Genomic DNA, 24,206 nt, shown 5'->3' with positions numbered 1-24,206 from the left:
GACCGGGAGAAGCTACAAAGATGGATTTGACAGCACATTTCAATCACGTGACTGTGCAGCACGGAGCTCACAAGTGATCAGCCGTCAGCTGCCGGTCGGTGTGTATCCCATCTCGTTCTTGCTTATTCTTCTTTTTCTTGCCTTGCATTCTTTCAACAGGAAAGGAAATTGTACAGCTGGATAAATGTCAAGACCTTAATTAGTAGCCTCCCCTATGTTCCAGTAAACAGATTCTGTCAAGTTTTTATTTGGGTTTGTTCAGCATTGAATTTTGAGGTTAAAAAAAATGGTATGGATAATTGCTGTGCCTGTCAGCGCCATAGAATTTCCCCCACCCCCATTTCATTTGCATTCTAACAGTGAGCAGTAAACCAGTGACACGGCAGTTTGGTTTATTGATATACTGTGCGTCAAGGTTTATTAATGCATTGCGCATACAGGCTCTCCTTTTGCAAATGGTGAGTTTCTAATCGGAGGCAGGATTTTTGGTGAGGCACAGAGCAAATGACAGCTGCCTCTTCACCCTGGTGAATACCTAACAACAACAACTTGCATTTATATTGCACCCTTAATGTAGTAAAACGTCCCAAGGTGCTTCAGAGGAGCGTCATCAAACAAAATTTGACACCGAGCCACATAAGGAGATACTTGTTCAGGTGACCAAAAGCTTGGTCAGAGAGGTAAGTTTTAAGGAGAATCTTAAAGGAGGAGAAAGAGGTAGAGAGGTGGAGAAGTTTAGGGAGGGAATTCCAGAGCTTAGGGCCAGGCAGGTGAAGGCACGGCCACCAATGGTGGAGCGATTAAAATCGGGGATGCGCAAGAGGCCATAATTGGAGGAGTGCAGAGTTCTTGGAGGGTTGTAGGGCTGGAGGAGGTTACAGAAATAGGGAGGGGCGAGGCCATGGAGGGATTTGAAAACAAGGATGAGAATTTTTAAATCGATAAAACAATAGAATTAGAATCAGCCCATAAGGGGTTAATTTCCAGAGCATGGTCCTTAAAGAGTCTGATAAGCAGCAGGACTAGTGGACAGTCCTTCACAGTCTTTCACGGCGCACTTGTATGTAGAGGGAGTGAATTTGCAGTTCACCCCACAGAGTTTGGATTCTTCTAGTACTCAATCCTATGGAAGAATTCCTCAGGACTTACCCAAATTATGTAGGCAAATGTGGCAATCATTTTGTGCCAGATAGGGTTATCAATTCCGGTTGGATGTATTCTTGGAGGTTTCATCACATGACCTCCCACCTCCAACCACCTCGCCCGGTCAAACAGCCTTTCCCCATCTCCAATATTTTTATAACTAATAAATTAAACTGTTCAAAGAAAATGAATCGGGGATGCGCAAGAGGCCATAATTGGAGGAGTGCCCCTATGATTTTTCTCCCGGTTTGTTTACAGCAGTGTCTGGGAGATTAATCTTTAATTCCTGGAGACTCCAGGAGAATCCTGGAGGGTTGGCAACCCTAGTGCCAGATGAATAAACTCAGAGGGTTTTAGCCTGGCCCGATAGTGGCTTGCAGCTGAGCACGTGTAAAAGCTTAGTAATAATATAACAATGTGTATACTTGCACTGGTTTGATCTACTTGTTAAAAATTGGCTCATTTAATACAAAGCATGTGTTAAGCCTATGTTGGAAAATACGACTCATTGTTGCCGAAATACAGAAACACCTTTAAACCAAATCTGCTGTTTCAAATTGTTGCTGAGTTGGTGTGAAAATTACTTGGAAACGCTTAGAAGATAGTCGCCGTGCTGACGTCGTCAAGTAGATGGAACAATCTTTAATTTTAGACTACAAGCGTTGTATAGTGTTGAACATTGTGAAGTGACAACAGAGATTTTTAGAGTAGGTGTTGAGCTCCAGTGACTTACAGAACTCTGACAGAGTGCTGGCAGAGTGCTAGGCCAACAGAGGGATATATCACAGCAACTGTGATTAAAAATGGCTATGAGCAGGCTATGATGTTAAATCTCTGACATTTATGAGATTTCAACATCAAAAAAGAGCAATCTGGTTTAACAGTGTTCATGTCAGAAAGATCCTCTTCCCTTTAGGTTTAGTACATAATTAATGTTACGGGTGCACCAGACTGAAGTGATAAGCAGACACCGCTCGTAGGCATAGCTGTACTGTTTGCAAAGGACTAAAGTCATCCTTAATACATTTAGCTTGCACTCATCTTGCTCATGTATTTATGGAACTCCGTCTGAGCATGAATATGAATTACCAAGACAAGCGTGCAATGCCGCCAATTAAACAGCATGGGAGAGCATCTGCGAAGATGAGTCACAAGAGCTGTTTTTAACATTTCTACTAGCAGGTCTCCAGTGCTGTTGCTCATTACCTGTACACGTGCATGGTTTGAACTTACTATGCATTGTTCATCCCTTTACGATTTTCAGCAGTGTCGTTTTATAGAATATCATTCACAAGTTTGCTTTAGGAATACAAAGCAAAAGGCAAATGTAATATTCAAAGGATCAAATAATTCTCGATGTGTTCCCTAGAGAGTCTGAGTATTTTATCAGTGTACCCTTTAGTCTCTTGCTATTTTGTAGCCTATCCTTTAAAAATTTATGACTGGACCAGGATTTTTTTCACTTTTGCTGTGTAGAAGGAGCTTGACAGTATTGACTACTGAGCATTATAAGAAGAAATGAAAATGCATGAGTTGTGAATAAGAAATGATTAACTGAGCATATCTGTCAGCAATAACATTAATAGAATTGGATGCATTGTCAAAAAAATACAGCTGTTCAGAAGATCATGAGATTGGTTTGGATGAAGAAGGCCCTTCGACTTATTCAAACTCATCTTTCCAGAATACCAACTTCTTCTCATTACAGTTTCTGGCTGCTTCTGAAATGAGTTCAGTGTCCTGACGTCAACTACCCTTTCTGGCAACCCATTCCAAACTGCTGACCACCCGCTGTGTAAAAAAGCACCTCCTGATGTCCATCCTAAACTTGAGCTTCAGATGCCTGAACCTGTGTCCTCATGTCTTGCTGCCTTGAAGTGTCTGAAAGTATTATTTTGTATTTAATTTTTCTATCCCATTAAGTACCTCTAAAATGTCTCCTCTGAGACATCTCATTTCGAGGCTCAAGAGCCCTAGCTTATCAAGTGATTCCTCACAGCTTATCCTTCTAGCTCCAAGGATTAGTTTCTTTTCTCTCTGATGTACAGTTTATACAAGAACTAGATTGTAATAGTAAACATTTGGCTATGGATTTAATGGCCTTAAACCGACATGATAATGAACAACCACAATTGAACCGGCGGCATGTTATTGTGTTCCTGGAATAAGATGGATATATTTTCTGTTTACTTTTTCTTTCTATAAGTTAGGTCTCCAGACAATTTGTAAATATGCAAAGTAGTTTTTAGTTGTATTGTACCAAAGTTGAAGCTTTGAGAGTTCCTGAATTCTGTTTGCTGGAGGGATTGATGTAGCAAGAGTTAATAGGTTAGTGGACAAAGCAGCCCGCTTGATTGGCACCCCATCCACCACCCTAAACATTCACTCCCTTCACCACCGGCGCACTGTGGCTGCAGCGTGTACCATCCACAGGATGCACTGCAGCAACTCACCAAGGCTTCTTCGACAGCACCTCCCAAACCCGCGACCTGTACCACCTAGAAGGACAAGGGCAGCAGGCACATGGGAACGACACCACCTGCATGTTACCCTCCAAGTCACACACCATCCCGACTTGGGAAATATATCGCCGTTCCTTCATCGTCGCTGGTTCAAAATCCTGGAATTCCCTTCCTAACAGTGGGAGAACCTTCACCACACGGACTGTAGCAGTTCAAGAAGGCGGCCCACTACCACCTTCCCAAGGGCAATTAGGGATGGGCAATAAATGCTGGCCTCGCCAGCGACGCCCACATCCCATGAATGAATAAAAAAAATAGTGGCTGATGGCTTGAAGTGGTCTTTCAGTAGGCAGTGAAACTATATTTTGTTGTTTAGGATGAGAGCTGGCATTCTATATAAAGTTGTGAACGAATATTAGGGTTGTGAGTAAACATGGCTCAGTTTGTTTGTGAGAAGAAATATTGACTAATGGGTTGATTGGCGCAGTGCTGGGGTGTAAACAAACACTAAAGAGGTAAGGGGAAAAAGAGATATAGAGATTAATGCAGGCGGAGGTTTAAATCAATTGCTAGTGTATTTTGGCATGTCAGGTTGTCTAGAAAACCACAATTTTATTGTATATCCAAAGGCACAAATGTCAACATTGATTCCTGTCCACTTGAATAATTTTACAAAAGTTTCAATGAATTCTGAAGTTTAAAACATTTATGCTTTTCCTGGAACACATGAAAAGAAAAAAATTGCAATGCTGGAAATTTAGAATAAAAAATAGCATGCTAGAAAATCCCCTCCCATTGCCACTCTGATCTCTCTGTCCTTGGCCTCCTACACTGTATTAGCCAAACTCAACGCAAGCTTCACGGACTTATCTGATCTTCCTTCTGGGAACGCTGGGGCCCTCTGGTTTGAACATTAGCAACTTCAGTCCTTAGCTATCTCCACGTTTCTTAAAGGCAGGGGCTGCTGGTGACACCTGGAGATCTACCAACATCTTGGGGAGGGAAGGTGGGTTGGTGTCACGGGGCTTTTGTCTGAACAGAGTTCTGGTGGGGCTCTGCATCTTGTGGGTTGGCTTGTCCTTTCTCTCTTTGAATACTGATTGGTTTGCTGTGTGTTTTCAGCATGTTCTGTTTTTATTTCTGTTTTTCTGCATTTGCAGTTTTTTTTAATGTTATCTGTGCCAGTTTTCCTTCCCGTATCTTTGCCTCCTCAGAGCTCATTTTTTGTGGATGATAGCTTATTGGCCTAATTTGCCACTGAGGTCCTGCGTATACCGATTACCTCGGCTGTGGTGAAGCCCAAGCTGCCTTTTAGCGGGGGAAGACGGTCCTAAAATAGGCAAAGGAGGTGCCAAGTGTGGTAGTAAGTCACTGAAAGACTCAATGCCCTGTCAACTGCTTGGAGGACCTGGACCTGAAGAAGCTACAAAACTAAATAAATTAGAGCAGAAAGATACGAGTGTTACCGCAAAGTAGCAGCAAAGGGGCACATGGACATAAAAAGAAAATAGCAATTATTGAAGTTATATGCAAAAAGCACTGTACGACAACAACTTGCATTTATATAGTGCCTTTAACGTAGTAAAATGTCCCAAGGCGCTTAACAGGAGCGTAATCAGACAAAAATTGACACCGAGCCACATCATGAGCTATTAGGACAGGTGACCGAAAGCTTGGTCAAATGATAGGTTTTAAGGAGCGTCTTAAAGGAGGAGAGGTTTAGGGAGGGAATTCCAGAGCTTAGGGCCTAGGCAGCTGAAGGCACAGCTGCCAATGGTGGGGCGATTAAAATCGGGGATGTGCAAGAGGCCAGAATCGGAGGAGCGCAGAGATCTTGGAGGGTTGTAGGGGCTGGAGAAGGTTACAGAGAAAGGGAGGGGTGAGGCCACAGAGGGATCTGAAAACAAGGATGAGAATTTTTAAATTGAGGTGTTGTCGGACCGGAGGCCAATGTAGGTCAGAGTTAGTAAGGATGTAGCAATTAAGATATTAGAAGTAAGAAGTAGTAGAATTCGGTGGATTACATTATATATTCCATGATGGCAATGAGAATGTACTGCAGGAAGGAGAATGTGCTTCATGGGCTAAATCCCCCTGTTTCCATCCCCACTCATTATGTTTAAAGGCAAAACTCACACATGACACCAGGGCAAAGTGTAGAACAGGTGGTGGACCTATTTTCATATATAGAAAGAAAGACTTGCATTTATATAGCGCCTTTCATGATCTCAGAACATCCCAAAGCACTTTACTGCCAATTAACTACTTTTTGACGTGTAGCCACTGTTGTAATTTATGAAATGCAGCAGCCCATTTGCACACAGCAAGGTCCCACAAACATCAATGTGATAATGACCCGATAATCCGTTTTTTGGGTGTTGGTTAAGGAATAAATATTGGCCAGAACACCAGGGGAGAACTCTCCTGCTCTTCTTTGCAATAGTGCCATGGGATCGTTTACATCCACCTGAGAGGACAAACAAGGTCTCGGTTTAACGTCTCATCTGAAAGACGGCAACTCTGACAGTGTAGCACTCCTTCAGTACTGCAAGTGTCCGCCTAGATTACAGGCTGATGTCTCGGGAGTGGGTCTTAAACCCACAACCTTCTGACTCAGGGTAAGAGTGCTACTGACTGGGCCACCGCTGACCATAAATATAATCAGCTTTTTCTGGTTACTATGAGGAAGCTTTAGTTGATTTATTTGAGGAGGAAAAGTCTGGATATCATTTGAATTGTGTAAATTGAAGGGGACGCAAAACTACTGGCAAGTGTCATCTTTCAGTTATTATGTTAAAAGTCTTGCATTTGTGTATACTTCCTGTTGTGTAACACTCACTTCCGGTATCATCATATTTCACTCCCACATGTTCCCCATCACACTTTGTTGATTGGTTCAAAGTTCAACAGCAGCAAATGAAAACTGAAGAACCATTGACCAGAAACTCAACTGGACCAGCCACATAAATACTGTGGCTACCAGAGCAGGTTAGAGGCTGGGTATCCTGCAGCAAGTGGCTCACCTCCTGACTCCCTAAAGCCTCTCCTCCACCTACAAGATACAAGTTAGGAGTGTGATGGAATACACTCCACTAGCTTGGATGGGGGCAGCTGCAACAATACTCAAGAAGCTCGACATTATCCAGGACAAAGCAGTCCGTCTGATGAACACCTCATCCACAAGCCCAAATATCCATCCTCTCCACCGCTGGTGTATCGTTACTGCAGTGTGTACTTATCTACTGGATGCACTGCAGCAACTCGCCAAGGCTTTATCAACAGCACCTCCCACACCCGCGACTTCTACCACCTAGAAGGGCAAGGGCAGCGGGTGCATGGGAACATCATCACCTCCAAGTTCCCCTCCAAGTCAGACACCATCCTGACAGACATATATCAGCATAGTCATTGTCATTGGGTCAAAATCCGGGGACTCCCTAACTAACAGCACTGTGAGAGCACCTTCACCACACAAACTACAGTGGTTCAAGAAGAAGACCCACCACCAACCTTCTCAAGGGGCATCTATGGATGGGCAATAACTGCCGGCCTTGCCAATGACGCCCACATCCCCAGAATAGAAAAAAATATACCTGTGGATGAAGAAGGCCATTCAGTCCATCTTACCTCAACCATCGAAAAAAACCCTACAGTTCCTAATCACAATATCCAACCGTTTCTTAGATAGTTTCAAAGTTTTTGCCTGTGCCATCCTATCCATAAGAATATAAGAACATAAGAATTAGGAGCTGGAGTAGGCCATACGGCCCCTCGAGCCTGGTCCGCCATTCAATAAGATCATGGTTGATCATCTACCTCAACTCCACTTTCCCACCCTATCCCCATATCCCTTGATTCCCTTAGTGTCCAAAAATCTATCAATCTCAGTTTTGAACATACTCGATGACTCAGCAACCACAGATAGAGAATTCCAAAGAGTGAAGAAATTTTTCCTCATTGTTTTTTTATTCATTCATGGGATGTGGGCGTCGCTGGCGAGGCCGGCATTTATTGCCCATCCCTAATTGCCCTTGAGAAGGTGGTGGTGAGCTGCCTTCTTGAACCGCTGCAGTCCGTGTGGTGATGGTTCTCCCACAGTGCTGTTAGGAAGGGAGTTTCAGGATTTTGACCCAGCGACGATGAAGGAACCACAATATATTTCCAAGTCGGGATGGTGTGTGACTTGGAGGGGAACGTGCAGGTGGTATTGTTCCCATGTGCCTGCTGCCCCTGTCCTTCTAGGTGGTAGAGGTCGCGGGTTTGGGAGGTGCTGTCAAAGACGTCTTGGCGAGTTGCTGCAGTGCATCCTGTGGATGGTACACATTGCAGCCACAGTGCGCCGGTGGTGAAGTGAGTGAATGTTTAGGGTGGTGGATGGGGTGCCAATCAAGCGGGCTGCTTTGTCCTGGATGGTGTCAAGCTTCTTGAGTATTGTTGGAGCTGCATTCATCCAAACAAGTGGAGAGTATTCCATCACACTCCTGACTTGTGCCTTGTAGATGGTGGAAAGGCTTTGGGGAGTCAGGAGGTGTGTCACTCGCCGCAGAATACCCAGCCCTGATCTGCTCTTGTTGCCAAAGTATTTATATGGCTGGTCCAGTTAAGTTTCTGGTCAATGGTGACCCCCAGGATGTTGATGGTGGGGGATTTGGCGATGGTAATGCCGCTGAACGTCAAGGGGAGGTGGTTAGACTCTCTCTTGTTGGAGATGGTCATTGCCTGGCACTTGTCTGGCGCGAATGTTACTTGCCACTTATGAGCCCAAGCCTGGATGTTGTCCAGGTCTTGCTGCATGCGGGCTCAGACTGCTTCATTATTTGAGGGGTTGCGAATGGAACTGAACACTGTGCAATCATCAGCGAACATCCTCATTTCTGACCTTATGATGGAGGGAAGGTCATCGATGAAGCAGCTGAAGATGGTTGGGCCTAGGACACTGCCCTGAGGAACTCCCGCAGCAATGCCCTGGGACTGAGATGATTGGCCTCCAACAACCACTACCATCTTCCTTTGTGCTAGGTATGACTCCAGCCACTGGAGAGTTTTTCCCCTGATTCCCATTGACTTCAATTTTACTAGGGCTCTTTGGTGCCACACTCGGTCAAATGCTGCCTCACCTCACCTCTGGAATTCAGCTGTTTTGTCCATGTTAGGTCCAAGGCTGTAATGAGGTCTGAAGCCGAGTGGTCCTGGCTGAACCCAAACTGAGCATCGGTGAGCAGGTTATTGGTGAGTAAGTGCCGCTTGATAGCACTGTCGACGACACCTTCCATCACTTTGCTGTTGATTGAGAGTAGACCGATGGGGCGGTAATTGGCCGGATTAGATTTGTCCTGCTTTTTGTGGACAGGACATACTTGGGCAATTTTCCACATTGTCGTTTAGATGCCAGTGTTGTAGCTGTTCCGGAACAGCTTGGCTAGAGGCGCAGCTCGTTCTAGAGCACAATTCTTCAGCACTACAGCTGGGATGTTGTCAGGGCCCATAGCCTTTGCTGTATCCAGTGCACTCAGCCGTTTCTTGATATCACGTGGAGTGAATCGAATTGGCTGAAGACTGGCTTCTGTGATGGTGGGGATACCGGGAGGAGGCCGAGGTGGATCATCCACTCAACACTTCGGGCTGAAGAGGGTTGCAAACGCTTCAGCCTTGTCTTTTGCACTCACGTGCTGGACTCCACCATCATTGAGGATGGGGATGTTTGCAGAGCCTCCTCCTCCCGTTAGTTGTTTAATTGTCCACCACCATTCACGACTGGATGTGACAGGACTGCAGAGCTTTGATCTGATCCGTTGGTTGTGGAATCGCTTAGCTCGGTCTATAGCATGTTGCTTCCGCTGTTTAGCATGCATGTCGTCCTGAGTTGTCGCTTCACCAGGTTGGCACCTCATTTTTCGGTACGCCTGGTGCTGCTCCTGGCATGCTTTTCTACACTCCTCATTGAACCAGGGTTGATCCCCTGGCTTGTTTGTAATGGTAGAGTGAGGAATATGCCGGGCCATGAGGTTACAGATTGTGCTGGAATACAATTCTGCTGCTGCTGATGGCCCACAGCGCCTCATAGATGCCCAGTTTTGAGCTGCTAGATCTGTTCTGAATCTATCTCATTTAGCACGGTGGTAGTGCCACACAACACGTTGGATCGTGTTCTCAGTGCAAAGACGGGACTTCATCTCCATGAGGACTGTGCGGTGGTCACTCCTACCAATACTGTCATGGATAGATGCATTTGCGACAGGTAGATTGGTGAGGACGAGGTCAAGTAAGTTTTTCCCTTGTGTTGGTTCGCTCACCACCTGCTGCAGGCCCAGTCTGGCAGCTATGTCCTTCAGGTCTCAGGCCAGCTCAGTCAATAGTGGTGCTACCGAGCCACTCTTGGTGATGGACATTGCAGTCCCCCACATTTTGTGTCCTTGCTACCCTCAGTGCTTCCTCCAAATGGTGCTCAACATGGAGGAGGACTGATTCATCAGCTGAGGGAGGACGGTAGGTGGTAATCAGCAGGAGGTTTCCTTGCCCATGTTTGACCTGATGCCATGAGATTTCATGGTGTCCGGAGTCAATGTTGAGGACTCCCAGGGCCACTCCCTTCTGACTGTATATCACTGTACTGCCACCTCTGGTGGGTCTGTCCTGCCGGTGGGACAGGACATACCCAGGGATGGTGATGGAAGACCCTGCGACGTTGGCTGAAAGGTATGATTTTGTATGGCTATGTCAGACTGTTGCTTGACTAGTCTGTGGGACAGCTCTCTCAATTGTGGCGCAAGTCCCCAGATGTTAGTGAGGAGGACTTTGCAGGATCGACTAGGGCTTGGTTTGCCGTTGTCGTGTCCGGTGCCTAGTGGTCCTTCCGGTTTTATTCTTGTGACTTTTTTTAGCAAAATTTTACAACGGTGTGGCTTGCTGGGCCATTTCAGAGGGCAATTAAGAATCAACCACATTGCTGTGGTTCTGGAGTCACATGTCGGCCAGACCGGGTAAGGACGGCAGGTTTCCTCCCCTAAAGGGGATTAGTGAACCTGATGGGTTTTTACGTCAATCTGGTAGTTTCATGGCCACCATTATTGATACTAGTGTTTTAATTCCAGATTTTTATTTAATTATTTGAATTTAAATTCCCCAGCTGCTGTAGTTGGATTTGAACTTATGACTCCGGATTATTAGTCCAGGCTGCTGGATTACTCGTTCAGTAACATAACCACTATGCTACTGTACCCTAAATAGCTGATTCCTTATTTTGAGACTATGATCCCTGGTTCTAGACTCTCCAGCCAGGGGAAACAGCCTCTCAGCATCTACCCTGCCAAGCCCTTTGAAGAATTTTATACGTTTCAATGAGATCACCTCTCATTCTTCTAAACTCCAGAGAATATAGGCCCACTCTACTCAATGCCTCCTCATAGAACAACCCTCTCATCCCAGGAATCTATTGAACCTTCGTTGCACCCCCTCTAAGGCAAGTATATCCTTCCTTATGTAAGGAGACCAAAACTGTACACAGTATTCCAGTGCCGTCGCACCAGAACCCTATATAATAGCAGCAAGATTTCCTTACTCTTATACTCCAACCCCCTTGCAATAAAGGCTAACATACCATTTGCCTTCCTAATTGCTTGCTATACCTGCATGTTAACTTTCTGTGATTCATGTACAAGGACACCCAAATTCCTCTGAACACCAATATTTCTTAGTCTCTCACCTTATAAAAAATATTCTGCTTTTCTGTTCTTCCTACCAAAGTGGATAATTTTGCATATCCAGAGACGGGGAGCTAGATTATTGCCGCAGCTACTTTGTAATGTTTTGTTGCAGCTATTTTCTCTTGTAAGAAGAGGCTGATTTCAATCCACTAGCTGAGGCAAGCTGAGCCACTGTGTACAATTTAAATAATTCACGAACTGATTTCTATATTAATCGTGTCTTCCACTATTGGATTTACAGATCTTTTATGTGTGTCAGCCGTGGCTTAGTAGTAGCACTCTCGCCTCTGAGGTTAGAAGGTTGTGAGTTCAAGAACCACTCCAGAGACTTCCAGCGCAGAGCAGTTGTCTCTGGTGTCTTAGCCAATATTTATCCCTCAACCATTATCACTAAAAATAGATTATCTGGTCATTATCCCGTTGCTGTGAGTGGTACCTTACTTTGCTCAAATTGTTGTTGCATTTCCCTACATTACAACTGTGACTAGACTTCAAAGGAATTCATTAGCTGTAAACAATAGCAACTTGCATTTAACATAGTGAAGTGTTCCAAGGATCAAACAAAATTTGACACTGAGCCACATAAGGAGATATTAGGACAGGTGAGCAAAAGTTTGGTCAACAGAGGTAGGTTTTAAAGGAGGAGAGAGAGGTAACAAGGTGGAGAGGTTTAGGGAGGGAATTCCAGAGCTTAGGGCCCAGGCAGCTGAAGCCACGCCCACCAACGGTGGAGTGATTAAAATCGGGGACGCGCAAGTGGCCAGAATTGGAGGAGTGCAGAGATCTCGGAGGGTTGTAGGATTGGAGGAGGTTACAGAGATAGGAAGGGGCGAGGCCATGGAAGGATTTGAACATGAGGATGAGAATTTTGAAATCGAGGCCTTGCCGGACTGGCTTTGGGATGTCCTGATGTTGTGAAAGGCACTACATAAATGCAAGTTATACACCTATGTTGACCAGTTTACTGGTATCGGATCCATAAACTTCATTAAGTGTTCTTGCTGCTTCCTGATGTAGTCCTTTCTTTTGAGGCCTGATTTTAACTCAGGGAGGGAATCGAGTGTGCGGGGACCGAAGCCTTGACTGGGCGGATTGCAGGGAGCCATTAAGCCTTGACTGGGCGGAATGCAGGGAGGAAGATCAGGCGGCGGGGGTGGCAGGGGGCTGGGGTGTGGGTGGAGGTGGGGGAATTACATGCCTGTCATGGAGTCTATCTGAATTTCCTCCCACCGGAGATTTAAGGCCAGGCAGGATTTAGAGAGTGAAGGCCTAGAGGGGATCGAGTAAGAGTGGCTGTGAATCCGGGAAAGGGCCATGTGGGATCAAAAACGTTTCAAATCCCCATCTGTTTCCCCTGAGGCGCCTGTTGTGAATGGGTGCTCGGTAACTGGAGAATTGCTCAGGCGCTCCAGTCCCATTATGAGGGGGCCCTAATTTTTCTAATCTTTGAGACCTTAGTGACCTTGCATACAGTTTGTGCGCAGGCTGTCAAGCATGCTACACGCTGGCTGGCCGACTGGATTTGTGGCATGCTAGGTGCAGCGATATGAACCAGGTCTAAGCTCCGTGCCCAATAACATGGGGAATCACCACCCAATGCGCTTCAGTGCGCCTTTGGTTATTGTTGGCCCTCTTTGGTTTGCCAGTCGTTTAGTATGTATGAAGCAAATAAATTAGTTATTTATACTTCAATCTGTCTCCTGGAGAGGTCTATTGTAAAAATGCCTCCAGTTCACAGACAATTCAAAATGAATTCATAAAACATTTTCTTCACGGCTGATTCTTCCACTTAATTGTCCTCATTAAGACGCCACTGTCATTTTACAGGAAGGAAAGGGAAGGTGACGATGGTGACGATGGTGATGGTAAGATGACTGTTGATGAAGAACCCACGACAGCCTCTAGATAAGGGATGTGGACAGTAATCGCCTATTAAAACAGACACAGTAACACTTTAGTCACAGTGGACGGGTGCAAATCATTCCTCACCCAAAACATGTTGGAAGGAGTCATTGGCATGATACCGTACACAATTAAGTAAATGAAACAATGCAGTAGGTAGCGCTGAGGTACACACTGACGTTATGATAGTGCAGCCTGATCCAGAGTGTGACCCTCTGAAGCATTTTTTGAATGATGGGCCCACCCAAAACTCTGTGGACTGTTCTTTGTAAATTCTACAAATAGACAGTATATAAATACCTTTAGGAAAAATGTTATGACTAAAATCTATTCAGGTCTTAAAAAATATTCCTTCATATCTTGTTTAATATTTGTATACATCTATATACAATAGCGAGTGTAATCATTGATTTGTTTCACTATTCTATTGTGTTAGAAAAGAATCAAAAAGGGGGCGAAATCATCAAGGATTACAGGGAATTGAGTGTTGATGATTAATATAAATAACAAATAACAGCGGACCCAGCACCGATCCCTGAGGCACACCGCTGGTCACAGGCCTCCAGTTTGAAAAACAACCCTCTACAACCACCCTCTGTCTTCTGCCGTCAATCCAATTTTGTATCCAATTGGCTACCTCACCTTGGATCCCGTGAGATCTAACCTTATGTAACAACCTACCATGCGGTACCTTATCAAAGGCTTTGCTAAAGTCCATGTAGACCACGTCTACTGCACAGCCCTCATCTATCTTCTTGGTTACCCCTTCAAAAAACTCAATCAAATTTGTGAGACATGATTTTCCTCTCACAAAACCATGCTGACTGTTCCTAATCAGTCCCTGCCTCTCCAAATGCCCGTAGATCCTGTCTCTCAGAATACCCTCTAACAACTTACCCACTACAGATGTCAGGCTCACCGGTCTGTAGTTCCCAGGCTTTTCCCTGCCGCCCTTCTTAAACAAAGGCGCAACATTTGCTACCCTCCAATCTTCAGGCACCTCACCTGTAGCTGTCGATGATTCAAATATCTCTGCTAGGGGACCCGCAATTTCCTCCCTAACCTCCCATAACATCCTGGGATACATTTCATCAGGCCCCGGAGATTTATCTACCTTGATGCGCGTTAAGACTTCCAGCACCTCCCTCTCTGTAATATGTACACTCCTCAAGACATCACTATTTATTTCCCCAAGTTCCCTAACATCCATGCCTTTCTCAACCGTAAATACCGATGCGAAATAGTCATTTAGGATCTCACCCATCTCTAGTGGTTCCGTACATAGATGACCTTGTTGATCCTTAAGTGGCCCTACTCTCTCCCTAGTTACTCTTTTGCCCTTTATGTATTTGTAGAAGCTCTTTGGATTCACCTTTGCCTTATCTGCCAAAGCAATCTCATATCCCCTTTTTGCCCTCCTGATTTCTCTCTTAACTCTACTCCGGCAATCTCTATACTCTTCAAGGGATCCACTTGATCCCAGCTGCCTATGCATGTCATATGCCTCCTTCTTCTTTCTGACTAGGGCCTCAATCTCCCAAGTCATCCAAGGTTCCCTACTTCTACCAGCCTTGCCCTTCACTTTATAAGGAATGTGCTTACCCTGAACCCTGGTTAACACACTTTTGAAGGCCTCCCAATTACCAGACATCTCTTTGCCTGCCAATAGACTCTCCCAATCAACTTCTGAAAGTTCCTGTCTAATACCATCAAAATTGGCCTTTCCCCAATTTAGAATTTTAACTTTTGGGCCAGACCTATCCTTCTCCATAGCTATCTTAAAACTAATGGAATTATGATCACTGGTCCCAAAGTGATCCCTCACTAACACTTCTGTCACCTGCCCTTCCTTATTTCCCAAGAGGAGGTCAAGTTTTGCCCCCTCTCTAGTCGGGCCATCCACATACTGAATGAGAAATTCCTCCTGAATACACTCAACAAATTTCTCTCCATCCAAGCCCCTAATGCTATGGCTGTCCCAGTCAATGTTGGGAAAGTTAAAGTCCCCGACTATTACCACCCTATTTTTCTTGCAGCTGTCTGTAATCTCCTTACATATTTGCTCCTCAATTTCCCGTTGACTATTTGGGGGTCTGTAGTACAATCCTATCAACGTGATCTCTCCCTTCTTATTTTTCAGTTCTACCCATATAGACTCCGTGGGCGAACCCTCGGATATATCCTCTCTCACTACTGCCGTGATGTTCTCCCTAATCAAGAACGCAACTCCTCCTCCTCTCTTACCTCCTGCTCTATCTTTCCTATAGCATCTGTACCCTGGAACATTGAGCTGCCAGTCCTGCCCCTCCCTTAGCCATGTTTCAGTAATAGCTATAACATCCCAGTCCCATGTGCCCATCCATGCCCTGAGTTCATCTGCCTTGCCCATCAGACTTCTTGCATTGAAATAAATGCAGTTTAATCTAGACTTCCCTTGGTCTTTGCCCTGCTTTCTCAGACCATCTGTCCGGTCATGTTTTGTACACTCTCCCTTACTGCCTTTTGTTTCTGTCACCACTTGACTTCCCACTGACTTCCTGCATTGGTTCCCATCCCCCTGCCACATTAGTTTAAACCCTCCCCAACAGCACTAGCAAACACTCCCCCTAGGACATTGGTTCCAGTCCTGCCCAGATGCAGACCGTCCAATTTGTACTGGTCCCACCTTCCCCAGAACCGGTTCCAATGTCCCAGGAATTTGAATCCCTCCCTCTTTTACCATCTCTCAAGCCACTTATTCATCCTAGCTATCCTGTCATTCCTACTCTGACTAGCCCGTGGCACTGGTAGCAATCCTGAGATTACTACCTTTGAGGTCCTACTTTTTAGTTTAACTCCTAACTCCCTAAATTCAGCTTGTAGGACCTTATCCTGTTTTTTACCTATATCGTTGGTACCTATATGCACCACGACATCTGGCTGTTCACCCTCCCCCTCCAGAATATTCTGCAGCCGCTCCGAGACATCCCTGACCCTTGCACCAGGGAGGCAACATACCATCCTGGAGTCTCGGTTGCGTCCGCAGGAACGCCTGTCTATTCCCCTTACAATCGAGTCCCCTATCACTATCGCTCTGCCACTCTTTTTCCTGCCCTCCTGTGCAGCAGAGCCAGCCACGGTGCCATGAACCTGGCCGCTGCCACCTTCCCCTGGTGAGCCATCACCCCCAACAGTATCCAAAACGGTATACCTGTTTGAGAGGGGGATGGCCACAGGGGACCCCTGCACTACCTGCCTGCACCTCTTACTCTGCCTGGTGGACACCCATTCACTTCCTGCCTGTACTCCCTTTACCTGCGGTGTGACCAACTCGCTAAACGTGCTATCCACGAGTTTCTCTGCATCGCGGATGCTCCACAGTGAGTCCACCCGCAGCTCCAGCTCCGAGATACGATCGGTCAGTAGCTGCAGGTGGACACACTTCCTGCACACATGGTCGGCAGGGACACTGGTAGTGTCCATGACTTCCCACATCTTGCAGGAGGGGCATATCACGGGTGCGAGGTCTGCTGCCATGACTTGCCTTAGCTTAGTTACCCCTTTTAAATTATGTTGAAATTAGAAAATGTGAACTATACTAGGGACCTAGGTTCACTAAAAAACAAAACACTACCTGCTATAAAACATGCAGACCTTCCCTTTCTTATTACTTTACTTACAGTAAAATGGTAGAAATACTCACCTGAACCTACTCACCAATCAGCTGCCTCCCCTGTGCCGCGTCACTTTCTGACTGGTGACGTCACCTCGAACTCTGCCGCTGGTCTCAGAGCAAGCCTCGGGTTGCCATCCCTGGTTGCCCTGAGAATGGTGTGGTGGTTTGACCCTTTTTGAAATGCAAATCAAGAAATACGCAAGCCTTTTAATTGTATAGTTCTTGATTCTCATCTATAATAAATAGTGCATTCATTTTTTTTTCGAAGTCTTTCCGTATCTTTCATCAGTTACTCGATTGTTTATATTCAACCTTTGACTTCTGACAAAAGCTTCTGGTTTCTCAGTTATCTGTTCACCAGAGATTTTCGATTCCCTTTCCATTTCAGTGTTTAACGTGGCTGCGAAAATGTAGACGTTACTTGAAATAATAAAAGAAAATGGAAAATTCTGTCAAGCATGCTCTGGACCTTTTGTAATGAATACAAACGGCCACATGATGGTGTGTGATGTGTAGTTTTCTGGAGGTTTCTTTACTGCATGAAATGCCTGAATAAAAATATGGCAAATATACATGATCCGAGGTTAAATGATGTTCCTTCTCTGTTTGTTAAAGGAAATAGAATTGTGAGGATTCCACACAAAGCTCTCTTCAGCATAAAGGAGGCCCTTGCGTCTGAAACACAGGTAATCGTCAGCATCAGATTATATTACATCATGAGAAGCAGATTCACTTGGCCATTAACTCCCTTAGTACAGCACTGAGCTACAGCTGGGACTGTCACCTACCTTTAACACCTTTCACTTTTTCTGGCTTTTCCTGCTGATTATTTGACTGTTGGTGTTTAGATACTGACTGCTGATGATGGCATCTTGCTGGACTGATATCTTCTTCTTCATCTTATGTGCCTAGCAGCACATGAGGCAACTCATTTCTTCCACTGTCTTTTTTTACATCTAGAAGATCATGCTCTGGGTTGTTTCCACAACAAAGACCCTTTTCTTTTTAATGTGGACAGGTTGTTAGTCTGACCTACCAAGAGGACCAATGAGGTACGACGTGGGGGGGGGGGTTTGACACTCTACCCTCACCGGACACAAGTATCCTGCTGGATGCCAACCCAGTAATCTGGAACTCTGGTCTCTGCTTCGCTAGGGCTGTTTGAAGTGGGGCATGAACCCATGACCTTCTGACTCAGAGGCGGGAATGCTACCACTGAGCTAAGGGCTCACTCCAACACTGCAGAGATGTACAGGGCTAAAAGCAGAACTAATGTCAGTTCAATGGTGATTTAAAATCACCCCCAGTATGTATGAGGGAACCGCCAAATGTTTGCTTCTTTAAAGTTCTCAGTATATTGAAGTTTTTAATAATTCATATTAGAAAGATCAAACATTGAAACATTCAAATGCTAAATAAAAAGAAAATTGGGTTAAATGAGCCTGCCTAGAAGGCTTTGTGATGACACAGCAGCTTTGGAAAAGATAATTTTGTAGTTAAATTTGAATTTGTATGTGAATCATTCTTTTTAATACCAATAAGTCTATTGTAAGAATGTGTTAGTATCTTGGACTAGTTGGAAGGGTGATTGAATGTACAGGTTTTTATTTTAAACGACTGACTGACTTTGAATACACCTCAGGTCTCCCCTGTTAGCAGAGAATGGAACAAATATGGATGATTGAGGATTGAAAAGGAAGCTCACTTCACTTTCCAAATGTCGTTAAAGGGGCTGGGGAGGGGTGGGTACCACATGGGGTCTCTGGGGAAGGGGAAACCTGGGCACCCCCCCGCCCCCACCCTCCTTTAGATAGCTGGTGTGGGCACCCACAATACACATGTATTGGCATAGGTGCCCATCAGCCCCATGCAATTGAGGTGCCCTCCCACGGACCTCGCAAACTCAAGGTGGGGTCAGTGCTGCAGGGGATCGACAGGTGCAATCCAGACAGAACTGCCGGGATTGGGGGTTTTCTGAGGCCTTTATATTTTCTGTATCTCACCTCCCTAATAATTACCTACTCATTTAAAATATTTTTTCACAGGATTATAATGGTGAGCAGTAATTTTTAAAAAATTAATTCTTGGGATGTGGGCGTCACTGGCAAGGCTGGCATTTATTGCCCATCCCTAGTTGCCCTTGAGAAGGCGGTGGTGAGCCACCTTCTTGAACTGCTGCAGTTTGTGTGGTAAAGGTTCTCCCACAGTGCTGTTAGGTAGGGAGTTCCAGGATTTTGACCCAGCGACGATGAAGGAACGGCCGATATATGTCCAAGTCGGGATGGTGTGTGACTTGGAGGGGAACTTGGAGGCGATGGTGTTCCCACGCACTTGCTGCCCTTGTCCTAGGTGGTGGAGGTCGCGGGTTTGGGAGATGCTGTCGAAGAAGCCTTGGCGAGTAACTGTAATTTTACTAAATATCTTATAGACCTGGTATAGCATGACAACCAGCAGTAACATTTCTGTACAATGTAATTTTGATCAGCGTTGCCATATAAACCTGTATCAAATGAAACATTTTGCCAGTTGCATTCACAGTTCTAACCCACCCATTTGACTCTCCGTGTAGGAACTTGCCTTATTAAAAATAATCGTGGCTGTGGAAGAAAGTGCCCAATTTAGGAGATAACTTTACAAATTCATGCTCCTGGGACGGGATTGCGGATCAGGAATTTGGTCGCGCACTCCCTCCGATTTTCCATCTGTTAAATCATTGGGAGCACAAACCTGAACTTCCAATATGCGATCCTGGTAGGCAGAGCCTCACGTCAGGAGGGTGAATTCGTAAATTTGCCCCTGTAATTTAATTGACATCATTGCACTTTACATAGATTTACATAGAATTTACAGCACAGAAACAGGCCATTCAGCTCAAGTGGTCTATACCGGTGTTTATGCTCCACACGAGCCTCCTCCCCCCTTACTTCATCTCAACCGATTAACATATTCCTTTCTCCCTTAAGTACTCATCTAGCTTCCCCTTAAATGCACTTCTTGGTGAATTTATTTTTATTGTATATATAAATGAAGCAACTGCAAATTTTTATGTCTTAGCAGAAGATTGACTCCGGTCGAGTGATGGAAGGCACTTCTGCTCAACATGTTGGCGACGGTATGATTGACGTAGGTGGTGAGGAATACCCAGAAGTACACACCTCCTTTCAGTTAGACACGAGGGATCATGGCGTGGCCGCCTGTTGGGACCATCCAGGTTCTGCACGGAGAGATCGGACTGTGGTGCAACAGAGCTCCTCAGTTAACCAGCACCGTGGATTCCCACGGCCAGCTAAGGCATTGGCGTTGTCAGAGAAAAGACTCAGTTCAGTCCAGGATAAGACAGTTGGGACGAAGGATAACCATCCCAAAAGAAAGTGGGAAGTGTTAGAACGTAGTGCGAAGCAGCTAGGAGACGTGGTCACGCCGAAGCAACCTGCGGTGGACAGCGTGTCGACGGATCACCAGGGTCGTGGCAACGAAGGGGTGGATTCTGCAAAGTCAGGACCAAGGCTACAGATTTGTGATCTCTTCACTCTGGACACTGAACAAAGGTCTACGGTGCTGGAAGAGGTGGCACATGCGTCAGCCATCATTTTAACTATGGTGTATCAAGATGGATCTTCTCAGCTTACTGCAGTAAAGGTTAGTGCAAGGAGCAGGTTATGCCAAGCACTGCATGCTTTTAAAGCTTTTTGTGGCTTAAAAAAAATGACAACAATTAATATGGGAGCATTACTTTCATGATCCCCATTTTTTCTTTAGTTTGCATGTTATTCTGCTGCTTCGAATCATAGAATCTTACAGCACTGAAGGAGCCATTCGGCCCATCGTGCCTGTGCCAGCTCTTTGAAAGAACTATCCAATTAGTCCCATGACAGGCTGTCAGCTGGAGCGGCTCTATTTAAAAGGCCATTACTCCAATGGCTTTTGCTGGAGTCAAGACCAACAACACAGAATATGGAGCATAGTGTGGCAAGGCTGCTCCAGGATTCAGTGATGTCTCACTTCAGCTGTTACTGGCCAGGGTGAGGAGAAGGAAGGAACTGTTTTACCTGGCTGATAGGAGGAAGTGCCCAGCCTCTGCCACCAAGAAGGCCCAGCTCGAGGTGGCAGAGGGGCTCACCAGCAGCCGCAACATATCCCGCACTTGGGTCCAGTGCAGGAAGCATTTCAATGACCTAACTAGGTCAGCAAAGTCACTTATTGATTCTCCTGCATTCCGTGTTCCACATCAACACCACGCCCACCCCCCCCCCCCCTCCACAACTCATTCTGCACTGCCAAAACTACTCCATCACATCACTCCTCACACCCATTTAAGGCTCCTCCTCAACTTACCTGCACTTCCTGAGCACTTCTTCACCTCCCATTTGTGACCCCACCACTACCACTCAACCCCAATCCTCATCCAATGTGATGGCTCTGTCTCATACTCATCCTCTGATGCATCTCTAGCACGGTCAGCCTCTCCCAAAGCAATGCATTCATCGGTTGGCCACTTCACCATCACTCATTCACAGGTCTGTACTTTCTCCCCTTCTAGGAGAAGAGAGTGCAAAATGCACGCAAGAGGGCGAGGATTGGAGGGGGCCTCCACAAACAGTGGTCCTCACAGGCGTGGAGGAGGAGGCCCTGCAAATCAGTCACACCCTCGAGTGACTGTCTGTTGGGGACGCCGAGACTGGCAACCCACAAGCATCTGGTGACACAACTTTAACATTCATCACACATAACATGAATTGATGTTAACAATGATTGGCATGTTGAACACCTCAGTATGCTCATCGCAACATGACACATCTGTGATGATGCTAAATATCGCCTTCTGTTCTCTTACAGGGCCTTCAGCAACCGCTGTGACAGCAGAGGGCGATTCCTCAGAGGACCTGTCGGCCTCTGAGGGTGCACCGTCACATCTTAGCGAGCCATCCACCAGCGCAGATACTCACACCTCGGTGGGTCCTAGCAGTCAGTTAGTTGGGTTGGCACCTGGTGAATCACCACATACAAGTGACCACAAGTAGAGGTGGTAGGGGCAGCTGTGGAGAGTCCGTGTCAGTGGGCGCACTCCTCTCCAGGTTCTGCTCAGCTGGATGCAGATGCTGAACCCTGGGGGCCTTTAAAAGGAGAATGATCGAGGGACAGCAGCACATTTGCAAGGTACTGGAACAGGTGCCAGGCACACTCTCCACAATAGCACAGAGGATGGAGGAGTCCAACTCCTGCATTAATGGAACGGTGGCACAAGTACGTGAGGGAATCTCTGAGATAGTGTCACAGGTACGTGAGGGAAGCTCTGAGATAGTGTCGCAGGGACGTGAGGGAAGCTCTGAGATAGTGTCGCAGGGACGTGAGGGAAGCTCTGAGATAGTGTCGTAGGTGAGTGCGGGATTGTCTGTGATGGAGAGTTGAGCTTCAAGCATGGCTCACAAATGAGCCCATTCAGGCCCTGACAACGGCCGTTCGGACTCAGGGTGAACAATATTCTGCCGCCTTAGACAGGCAGATAGATACACTAGCACTGGCCTTACAAGGCATCACACGTGTCCTCCAAATTGTTGTCCAGGAGGGTGGTAGGAGTGATGTGGCCCTGGCCCAGGGGAGGGATGATGGCGAAAGGGGACATGGAAGTGGGGCCGCCACTCAAAGCGCTCCCACGTCTCACCTGCTGCTCCCCTCTAACCAGTACCCGCAATGCTCCTCCTCTCCAGGTGGCCAAGTCTGCCCCTGCACAGGTGCAGGTGGAGCAGTCTTTGGAGGGGCCCTCATGGGCTCCAAAACCTAGAGGGCATAGGCCCAAAGTATTTAAGCAGTCAGGGCATGAACATGAGCAACCTGCCACTACCTCTGCTGCAGCCACAGGGGATGCACCCCGTAGAAGTGTTGGAAGAGAAAGGCTAAGGTTTTGTGATCACGAAGGGTATGCACAAGGGTGTCTGACAGACTGTCATGTTTTTAATTCATATTTGCTTTTTGTTAGTCACATTAAATGTTATCATTCTCACCACTACTGCCATGTCTTGCCCATTCTTGACCTGCTTTTGTGATTGCGCCCTTTCATGAGCTTCACCATGAACGGCGATACTTGATGCCACCCAGTGGGTCACTTTACAGTGAGTGTATGTGTAGTTGCAGGACTGTTTTGTGCAGTGGGGAGCTGGTGTTGGCGCTGGTCTTTCCAGGTTGTATGAGGACTGGACTCTTCACACTTTCTGATCTTATGAGAACCATTCACATATGAGTGACTCCCTGGCCTCACGAGAAGCCAGGTGAGCCGCTGCTCTGCCCATGGTTTCGTCCTCCTCCTCCTCCTCCTTCTCCTGCTTCTCCTCCTCCTGCTCCTGCTGTTCCTCAGTGTGGATGGCAGATGTGGATGGTGGGTGAGGGGATGGGGCCTCCTCAATGAGTACCCCTCTCTGTAGCACCATGTTGTGCAGGACACAACACACTACTATAATCCTACCCACTCTCGCTGGTGAGTATTGAAGAGCTCCCCCAGAATGATCGAGGCATCAAAATTGCATCTTCAACTATCATATGTTCAGTTATAGGTCTAGTGGCGATGTGGTTGTCATTGTATTGACACTGTTGCTCGCTAATGGGGTTCCTCAGAGGTATCATGAGCCATGTGTGCAGGAGGTATCCCTTGTCCCCAAGGAGCCAGCCCTTAAGGGTGTTTGGTGCATGGAAGAGACCCGAGATATTGGATTCCCTCAGAATGAAGGAATCATGGCAGCTGACAGGGAATCTGGCGCACGTGAAGGAATCTTTTGCAGTGGTCACAAACGAATTGAGTGTTGATGGAGTGATACCCCTTTCTGTTAATGAACAGCCCTGGCTCGTGTGGTGGTGCTCGGATTGCTATATGGATGCAATCGATTACACCCTGTATCCATGTGAAGCCAGCCATAGAGTGGAATCCCACTGCCCTCTCCATGTGGCTGAGGTTGTCCATAGAGAAGTTGACGTATTGCGAGGCCCTGCGAAACAAGCCTTATGCATTTGTGTGCAGACCACTGAGCGACCCTGGCGATGTCACCGGTGGCACCCTGGAACGATTCGAAGGCAAAGAAGTTGAGGGCAGCGGTGACTTTAACAGCGTTGGGTAATAAGATTCTGCCAGGCCCAGCTGAGAGCAGCGCGGCATGAAGGAGGCTACAGATGTCTGTGATCACCTGGCGACTCACTCTCAGCCTCCGTATGCACTGCTCCTCAGAGAGGACCAGGAAGCTGACCCTCGGTCTGTAGACCCTCTGACGAGGGTAGTGCCTCCTGCGATGTCACTCACTCTGTTGTTGCCCTCTCTGCTCTAGTGCAGGTGCCGGTGGTGCAGCACTGTGTTGT

At 46.4% G+C, this 24,206-nt stretch overlaps 1 protein-coding gene across 1 annotated transcript; it reads left to right on the top strand.

Annotated features, from left to right (window-relative positions):
• Positions 1-29: 29 nt before the first annotated feature.
• Positions 30-23,971, top strand: LOC137320392 (uncharacterized). Its single transcript, XM_067982093.1, has 4 exons — positions 30-98; positions 17,481-17,551; positions 19,920-20,504; positions 23,765-23,971. The coding sequence occupies exons 3-4, from the start codon at positions 19,944-19,946 to the stop codon at positions 23,969-23,971; spliced, it is 768 nt and encodes a 255-aa protein (XP_067838194.1). The 5' UTR covers positions 30-98; positions 17,481-17,551; positions 19,920-19,943.
• Positions 23,972-24,206: the final 235 nt, after the last annotated feature.

Source organism: Heptranchias perlo, chromosome 4, assembly GCF_035084215.1.
Source record: "Heptranchias perlo isolate sHepPer1 chromosome 4, sHepPer1.hap1, whole genome shotgun sequence".
Taxonomy (NCBI): Eukaryota; Metazoa; Chordata; class Chondrichthyes; order Hexanchiformes; family Hexanchidae; genus Heptranchias; species Heptranchias perlo.
The sequence above is the reverse complement of the archived record's forward strand: the minus strand, read 5'-3'. Positions and strand labels throughout refer to the sequence as shown.